Source organism: Berghia stephanieae, chromosome 10 (genome assembly GCF_034508935.2).
Source record: "Berghia stephanieae isolate SIO BIC M18660-M18661 chromosome 10, UCSD_Bste_1.3, whole genome shotgun sequence".
NCBI lineage: Eukaryota > Metazoa > Mollusca > Gastropoda > Nudibranchia > Aeolidiidae > Berghia > Berghia stephanieae.
Genome location: NC_088369.1, coordinates 26,735,433 through 26,745,432, shown reverse-complemented (window position 1 = coordinate 26,745,432; position 10,000 = coordinate 26,735,433). Strand labels below are relative to the sequence as shown.

General features: G+C 38.9%; 1 protein-coding gene across 1 annotated transcript in view; it reads right to left on the bottom strand.

Annotated features, from left to right (window-relative positions):
• The window catches only part of LOC144980892 (uncharacterized), a 19,601-nt gene that overhangs the window by 8,272 nt on the left and 1,329 nt on the right, over window positions 1-10,000 (bottom strand). Inside the window, exon 2 of the mRNA XM_078928792.1 lies at window positions 9,749-9,830. Within this exon, the coding sequence (XP_078784918.1) occupies window positions 9,749-9,830 (82 nt within the window). The remainder of the gene's footprint in view (window positions 1-9,748; window positions 9,831-10,000) is intronic.

The window sequence follows — 10,000 nt, the reverse complement described above, 5'->3', positions numbered from 1 at the left end:
GTTGCAAAGATACGTCACGTCATGACCTCGATGGTCAAGAAGCGCAAAGCGCAATAATTTCACAAAATTATCAAAGCAACAACAAACCACTATCATTCTTTGATACTGCATCCAAAAATGAGATAATTCAAATATCAGTCGCCCTCAAGAAACAACGTTTTCTCTCAATATTGTTCCGACTTGGATGATTAAAAAGTTCAAAGAACAACTCGCGCCGTCAATTATAGTAGGAGGAATTAGGTCCAAAAAAAACCTTGAATTGTGCAAACAGGATTGAAAGCATGAAAATTACATATGTTGTAGAATATGAAAAACCCTATAATTTATGGTATAGAACCACTCTGAGAGATCAGTATTAGTTGAGATACAAGGTTTTTAAGATTAGAAAATTTTGAAATGGACGACAATAATTTCTTTCATTTTTATTGTGTAAACATTCGAGGCAAGCCGACCAAAGGCTGTTTTACGTCATCCTTTGGATTCCCATTGGTGACTATTTTTAGCGTCGAAGCGGATGTTTTCCTTTCCCTTTACTTTCGATTCACGAACCATACAAATTATTTAATCGTAAATACTATTCAATTTCACTTGTTTTAAAGGACGTCTAGCGAGCAATATTCTATAATATGAGATTTTTTCTGCATCTGATTTAATAAGTATAATCAATTGCTCTAAAACGGACGGGCAGACGGGAAGATGAGCAGAGGGGTAGACAAAACAGACTAGTAGAACACAGCTCAATAAATGCCGATAACCGGTGTTGACAAAGGACAGTGCTCCTTCTCCCCTCCTCCTGTTTTCTTTTCTTTCCAAAAATACTGCTATAATCATTTTACGTGAGTTAAAACCTATTTCGGTCAAACATGATGACAGTAAAGAGTAAGCATACCACTTTCATTGCTATAATTATCATCATTATCATCATCATTAACCACTATGATGCTGTATTGTGGCAAGTTATTTACTTTAAGTTATTTACCGTTTATAATGTCCCTCTAAGTCGAGGAGGTATGACAAAGGTCAAGGCTATGAAACGCTTTTTGAAGATTTAGCACATTTCAATTCTTTGGTTTGTGATGAAAACAAGTTGGATGTATCTATGTTTTTAATTCATGAGAAAGAAATGAGCTTATTGAAAGCTTAAAACAAAATGATGCTAAGTGGCATAAGTATTGTCGTGTAAAATTTAATGCCAACAAAATTAGGCGATTAGAATTAAAGAAATCTAAAAGAATTGCCCTACAAGAATTCCGAACTTCGTCACTTGACTTGGAGGAGTCACCGAATGAATATATTTCGCAACCCACGAGAATAATAAGATAACGTTCAAAATTAGAGATTGGCTATAATAAACAAAAGTGCTTTTTTGTAAAAACATAGCATCGGGAGTACTCAATTCTGTAATGACAACAGATATGGAAGAAAATATTCGTGAAATGGCGTTATCTATAAAAGATTCTGATATGTTGTCATTTATTGCCGGAGGAGATTTAGTCGCTCAGGAGGCACACTACTGCCCTATACCATAAAATTTGTCATGCACGATACTTTTTAAAAAAAACAAGCTTTAAAAGATGTCACTGCTGATGATAATGATGATGTCACAGTTCTTGAAAGAAGTCGAGCTTTTGCTAACATTATATCTTTTATAGAAGAGAACCATGCAACAAATGTGACGATCGACATGAACCACTGTGGAGCTTATTTCCAGAATTGTCAAAAATGTCCCAAAAACTCATCAAATGTTCATGTAAGAGAGAATTTATCGGCACCCGATGCAAGTGTTTAAGGTCCCGTTTTGCCTTGCACGGACTTGTGTAGATGAAGGGTGTGTGTGTATGTGGTGGGGGTGGGGGGAAGTGGGGGGGGGGGGGGGTGTTAGGTCAGTACAGTAATGAGTAAAATTCTCTCTCTCTCTCTCTCTCTCTCTCTCTCTCTCTCTTCCTCTCTCTCTCCGTCTCTCCCGCTCACTCCTTCTCCCCCCTCTCCATCCTCTCCCTATTTTATCTAGGTACTAGTTAGGTTAGTACAGTAATGAGAAAAATTATCTCTCTCTCTCCATCTCTTTCTCTCTCTCTCTCTCCCTCTCTCTCTCTCTCTCTCTCTCCCGCTCACTCCCTCTCCCCCCTCTCCCGCTTTTATCTACTAGTTACAACACGAAATAACCATCAGTTAGCTACCGTAAATGGTTACCGGTGTATTTAAAGTTTTAGAACGCACATTGTATTGTCGTGGTTATTTCCTCGGATAAGTAATGTTATATAAGAAAAAATAAAAGTGCCAAAAATGCACTGTTCTGAGAAATTGCCAGAGTGGTTCTATATCAGGTGTTATTTATACGGGTCATAGCTACCTATATGCCAATTTTCAGGATTCCAACCCCAATGTGAACGGTTTTAGCCTAATTTTCCCTAATACAATGAATATGAAGAAAATATATATTTTACGCAGTTATTTCCCTTGTTTAATATAGCTGTAATAGGTAAAATCTAAGGCCTTAAACCGATACGTTATGATTGATTGCCAGAGTGGTTCTATATCAGATGTTTTTTCTATGGGTCTTAGCAAACTGTATGCAAATTTTCATCCTTTCAACCCGAATTTGCACGGTTTTAGCCTAATTCCCCCTACTATTATGTCAATTGTCAACGCAATTCTAAAAAATGGCGATTTTCCAGACAGATTAAAGCTTACCATAATATGGCCTCTATTAAAGAAATCGTCACTGGATTCCAAGAACATCAGAATTTTCCTACCAATTTCCATCCTGCACTCCCTCTCTAAGCTCACCGAAAAACTAGTAGCAAAATGAATGCATGCCTTTCTGACGACGCATACTATGCTGCCAGTTTTCCATTCGGCATGCCCTACTGGACATAGCACAGAAACCGCTCTGTTACGTGTCCGCAGTGATAAAAATAAGTCTATATGCCAGGGTAATCGGTGTGTTGCTGGTGTTGCTGGACCTCTGTGCGGCCTTCGACACAGTCGATCAAAAGAAATTAATTCAGAGATTACAGAAACATTTTGAAATGAATGGGACTCCTTTGAAATGGATTTCGGCCTACCTTAAAAATAGAACACAGTCCGTTCAAATCGACTCGCCTAATGAAGAAATGGTATCAAAACCCCATCAACCTCATTGTGGTGTCCCTCAAGGCTCTGTTTTGGGACTACTAGTTTCTCTTTACACTGCACTACAGACTTACATCATCGAGTCATTCAGTATTAACTACCATCTATAAGCCGATGGCACGCAACTATATTCCGATTTTCATCCAGGACAAGAACAGACAGCGAAAGAAAATATTGAAATTGTTGCTTAGCAATGAAGACTTGGATGTTATAAAATAAACTAAAATTAAATTATTCTAAGACAGAACTTTATTGATTGGCACCAATAAACAAAGGAAAAAAATAAATTCTGATTAGATTGACATAAGGGACTCAACTTTCAATATAGAGTAAACTGCGAATTTAAAAAAATCTTGGCTCACTCTTTGGTTTGGATACTTCAATGCAGAATCACAAAACAAAAATCCACCAACCTTGCTTTCATCACTTAAGAAATATTGGTAAAATTTGATATCTTCTTGATGAGAGCACTACACAAATTACTGTTTATGATTTGGTAACTGCCACGTATGACTACTGTAATTCATTGCCTTTAGGTACCACGGCCAAAATCATGCAAGGTTTGCAAACTATTCAAAACAGATCCGCAAAACTGATTCAAAATCTAATGATCCTACAAAATAAATTCTATCTACATTTGTTGCCAATTAGTGAACATTTTTTAACGTGTAATATTGTTCAGAAATGCATTAATAATCAAGATCCAATGTTCCAATTTATGTCCACATCATAATCCAACACGGCATCTAAGTCGGCTGAAGACATCTCTTAATCGTCCCAAGAACCTTTTCCAAAGGATACGAATAGTTTCACCTACAGAATACACCTAAATCTAATTTAAACTATAGGGATTTTTTGTTCCAGTTTTGATCTTATGTTCAGACTGACAATTTCCACTGTACAACCGAACTTTTTTTGTTATTAATCAGTTCAAATACCTTTCATTTGAATAAGTTATTAATGTCAGTGAGTAATATTTGTGTAGGTATGTGTGTGCATGTTGGTGTATGAGAGTAAATGTATCTGTGTGTTAGATTTTGTGCCTGTGTATGTCTTTGTTTCTTCAAATATATTCTCAAAATTGTCAAAGAATGAAGGTTTGAATGACAATTAATATTGTAAAGCGCCGCTGAGCACTTCTGTGGAAATTGAGCGCCATATAAATAGCTTATTACTATTACTCACTCGCTCACTCAATCCTCTCCGAGCCTGCTGGAACTTGATGCGATGCACGGGGTCTCCATCTGGTCATGTCAGCAGCTATCTTTAGGGCCATCTCGAGGGACAGACCTCTCTGTTTTAGGTCCTTTTATTACTATTACTACTCACTCTAATTTCTTCATTCTTGTTCATTTCTCTTCATTGTTTGTGTTGTATGATATCACAACGTAAAAAATATACACTTGTAAAGAATGATAACTTCCTGGTAACTTCTAAGGTTAATAGTAGCACCCCTAACCGGTAATCAGTAGGTCTGTGGTTCGAAACCCAGTCGGGGCAGGCTAATTTGTGGGATTTTTTATTTATTGTACATTTACTTGTTATCTAGCACTGTTTTATACACAGATTTTTAAAAATATTTTTCATCAGTCTTTGTACCGGGGTTCCTTCTCATAGAAGTTGGGTGCCATTAATTACTTATTCTCTTGGTGCTTGATCAGCACATAAGGCCGACACGGTTGAGCGCCATCTATCTCGGTTGGAGACCACCTCTGCCATCTGTCCCCAAGAGCATCCACCAGCCCTCGCTCCTCCTCCAGCTCCCTTGACCCGCTCCCCGGGATGTCCACCAGAGGGCCACCCAGGGAACGGCACTCGGATCAAAGGACACCTCCAGTCCACCTTCAACCTCTCCTCCCTACAGCCTCAGACACTGATTCAATGTGTCCCCTTTTAACCTGTTCCTTGTTTGAAACCACCCTTGGCCAAAACATCTCTATTATCCCTCCCAGGCATCCGTCCTATTAATGCATTCAGTCTGCCGGAGATAGTGCCGTCAGCCTCCATGACCCGGACCCACAAAGGAAAACAGACAGAACATCCGTCCCAAAGAGACGCATCCCCGTACCCGTGTGAACCTTCCCCAACCTCTAAAAAAATATCGGAACGCTCCAAAGGCTCCTATACCCTCGCCAGTCTATCCCTGCTTCCATCTTTGGAACCCCCACCTTGATCAATCCCGCCGAACAGATAGATGAAATGACCCATACTCCCAATGCCCTTGCTGCCCATGTTCAGAACTCGGCCTCATCATCTTGGCCCCATCAAGATTTATATATAGACCCTTGCTTCACGACTGTGCCAATATTAAAACCCTCTCTCATTACATAAGCACAAATTATCTTGGCATGTACCTTTCTATAGAGCATCCGTATGATGTTAACAATCTTTGTAGGAAGGCCAAAATGCCGCAGAATACTCCAGAGAGTCGGCTTGTGGACACCATTGAAGGCCTTCTCACGGCCTATGAAGTTTGCAAATACGGGTGAATTCATTCCTGCGACTATTTGAATGCTTGTCTTAGGGTCAATATATGGTCGAAGAATTAGCGGCCCTTTTGGAATCCTGCTTGCTGTTTTCTGAACTTTGCTTCTATGCGGTTCAACACTTTTCTACTAAATATTTTGTTTGTGATTAAGAGCAACATGCTATGCTGCCTCGCCAATTTCCACAATCAGATAGGTCTCGCTTTCTGGGCAGTTTGACAATTAATCCAACACTCTATTCTATTGGTACTTCTGATTTCAAGATATCTGAGAATATCTTTTGCAAGATATGGGGAGTGCTTTTCTTTTCTATTTTCAACATTTCAGCTATCACTCGGTCGTCACTTGCTGCTTTGACTATGTTGAGACTTTCAATTGCACTTTTTATTTCTTTGTTGGTTTGGAGTTCTGTATTGACTTGTAGATCTATTATTGCAGGAATGGTGTTTTTACGCAGCCTTGGTAGTGCTCTGCTCAATACAGCTTCGGAATATTCTTTTCATCGTTCCATTTAATTTAATTCACCAGGTAGTAGACTTCCTTATGAATCTGTTAAAGGTAGATCACATTCTGGAAGTCTTTTGACAGCATTTTGGATGTCTGGTACAATGTTCTCAAATCTTGGCTTTGGTTTGTTTTCCAAGCCCAATCAGCAATCATGGTTTTTTTCTTGTCCTGTCGTACTGATTTGTTATGCTTTTGCCTAACGTTGAGTACTCTTCTTTTAAGCGACTTTGAGACTTCATATTCGATAGCTTTCCCTTTGGTCTGCTTAATTTATCCGATCAGGTTCCAAGATTCTTCTGATATCTATTGTTCTTTTTTCTTTTTGGCGTGTCCTAGTATTTTCTGACTTTCCTCTAATAATTCTTGATTGAAGTTTGTGATAGTCAATTCTTGGTCAGCAGTTCCTAAGTCTTGAAATCTATCTGATAGCTCGAGTTTGAATTGTTGTACAATATGAGGATCTTGTAGTTTTCCTGTATCAAATTTTCCTTTTCTGTCAGAGACTATATCATTTGCATTTCTCAATTTTCGTCTGATTTTTGCAACAAGCAAATCATGATTACTTGCAATATCAGCACCTTTTTTAGTTTTCACGTCAAGCAATGTTCTTTTCCATTTTATGTTGATAATAATGTGTTTGATTTGGTTTTGTGTATTACCATTGGGGGAATTCCAAGTGTACTTGTGTGTTTCTTTATGTTTGAAAAGGATGCCTCCAATGATTAGGTTGTTGTCTTCACAGATATTCTATCAACCGTTCACCTTTGTCATATATCTCTCGCAGTAAACCTTCTTTCCGATAAGTTTGTTCCCATGTTTCATTATCTCGTCCAACGTTTGCGTTTAGGTCACCAAGCACTATAAGTCTCTTGTACTGTTTCATTTATCTTATCATGAAAGCTTTCTTTCTCGTCTTCACTCTTGTTCTCTTGCGGGGCAGAACAAACATATCATACTGTCAATTTAGCATATTTTGAGTTAAATCTTGACTTGAACAGCGTTCCCCCGTTGGCCTCCATTTTAGTAGAGTCTTTCTTGCTTTTCTGATAATAGAATAGCGACGCCGTTTAAATCTAGTTCATCTTCTTTTCCCGAGTAAATAATTGTATGTCCTGTTGCAAGATGTCTATGTTCGTTTCCAGTCCACTGTGACTCACATATTGCCATCATGTCATGTTGATATCTATCCATTTCGTTTGGTAGACTGTCCTGACATTCGAGGTTCCAAGTAGAATGTTTTGTTTGGGTTGAAGTAGAGACAATGGTGTCTGCTTGCTGGCTTCTTCTCGGATTTGACCACCATCCGTCATAGATACAGTGCTCTTGGTCATCAGTTCCGTCGATTTATAAACTGCAGATCCAGACGTATGGGGTATTGCTCCTCTCCTACCATACTTATCGTTCTTTGTTCCTGTGTCAGTGTCTGTAACAATAGTTTTTCTGAGATCGGGACTTTAGCCTTATGCTCAACCTCCAGACTTGTAGGACCAGGATTGTTTAAGGCTCACTACAGACTGGCTGCCTTTTCGGGCTCTTGAGTCCGTTCCACCTATTTTTGGTTTGTTTATAGTGGCCTGCTCTTTGACGATTTCCAACCAAGGCTGATGAAGTTCGTCTCTCCAGTTTGTGCTGTAACCCTAGCACAGAGTGACTGATGAGTACTGGGCCTTGTCAAAGGGCCTCTCATGATTTGATCCCGGCTGTTGCACAGCTAACCCCTATCCGCCACCTAGGGACCCGCCGGTTGGAGTGTTTGCCTTCACCTGGTGCTTGAAATCTTCAGGGAATTGTGGTCTTCCACATTTTTTTTGTCTAGCGCTATCTCTGAGCAATCCTTCATCATATTCTCCCTCTTTACCCATTTATATGTCCTTCAAGTATTGACTTCTGGAGATTGTTGGGGGGGGGGTGTCGTATGTGGCCATAGAACACCAACTTTCTGTACTTCGCAGTCACCAGAAGTACCTTCTTATATTTGTCCATCGAATACCGTTCTGTTTAATTTTTTTTCTCTTTCCATGACACCCTCTCTTCCGTCTGTAACACCAGATTACAAAAGCTTCAATTGTGTTTTCTAGCCCAATGTTCAATGTCCATGCCAAGCATCCATAAAAAATATAGATCGGGTTTAACACTTTAGAAGCCAAATTCTACTCCAGCTCATGTTCGTTCATTAGAATCTTTTTTAAAGTTCCCTAACGTAAATTATATAATAGAAACTACGTTCCCCACCATATATTATATAATAGAAACTACGTTCCCCACCATATATTATAGAATAGAAACTACGTTCCCCACCATATATTATAGAGTACAAACTAATGATCTCCACCATATATTATAGAATAGAAACTACATTCCCCACCTTATATTATAGAACAGAAAGTAACTCCAAGTGTCATGTCATTGTCTATAACTTTGATTTACAGTATCTAGTTCATCCAAACGTAATACTGTTTTCAGACGATCGGTCACATATACTGCAATCTCTGGACCGTTACCACAACTGTAATACACGTATCAAAACGTTTTTTTCCTGTCGGGTGAGTGGGAAAATAAGTGGTTTTATAATCCAGAAGCAGATGAGCCTTGGGTTGATGATTCCTTTTCCATTGAAGACAATAGAAATGGATTTTTAAAGTGAGAATGACTAAAATCTCACAAATTATGTCTGGTATGTTTACTATAAAACTTTGTAAAACAGTTTCTGGCACCTGGATCATCTCGGCACATAATACTGTTTGGTAACAACAAACATTTTGGCAGCAATTACAAAAATACTTGAGCATTTATATATTGAAAAATCCACTTAAAGCAGTTCCTAGCCTACAGCAACAATTAACATGTGGGACGAGATATCACGCTAGTAAGGCGATATTACAATGTTTTTTTTCGACAGAACCAACGCTGTGAATGGCCAAGTACTCATTTTATATCCTGAGTACCGTGAGAGAATGTGACTAAAGAGCCTTTTCCAAGGACTCAATTAAGCGCAGTTCAAAGTGGGACCTTAACTCTGAGCCTTCCGATCCGAAGACGATTGTGATAGAACAAAACCACATGATAGGCACACAACTGCTGATGGTTTCACAGTATAATTAATTGCTTTGACGTTCTTCTATCCAGCCATTTAAATATCTTATCGGTACGATAGAACTGAGTAGTTAACTTAAACGCATACTTTAAATTGAGCTTTTTTATATAGCGCAATATCCCCTAAATGTGCCCAAAGCGCTTTACAAGGGGTCCCTGGTCAACAGCAACATTTAACATGTTGGACGGGACATGCCACCTATACGGCGATATTACAATTTTTCGGACAAAGACAACTCTGTTAACGGCCAGGTACTCATTTTACACCTAAATACGGTGAGAGAATGTGAGTCAAGAGTCTTTTCCAAGGACTCAACTATGCGCTGAGCGAGGCTCGAACCCAGAACCTTCCGATCCGAAAGCGAGTGTCATACCACTAGACCACATAGCCTCGATCAATTCCTTGTATTCGTTTAAGTAAGATAATTACCAGTGAATATTAGTGAGAACTAATCACTAAACTGGAGGTCAAAAGAAACAGTGACAAGGAGAAGAATTACGTTGACTTCATCCATTTTACAACTTACGTGCAATGTTGTTCCTTGTTAATATTATCAATGAAGCAACGATCTACAGAAGTACATTCCTGGGATTTTGAAGGAAACGATCCTGTAAATGAGAAACAATAAAAAAAACAAAATCGATTTCCGCAAGACTTTAAACTTCCAACTTCGGATGCTCTGTTAGCTCAGTTGGTAGAGCGCCGGCTTCATATGAGAAGGGAACGTGATCGATCCCGGGTAAAGTCAAACTTTGTTTACCCAGCAGATAAATGGGTC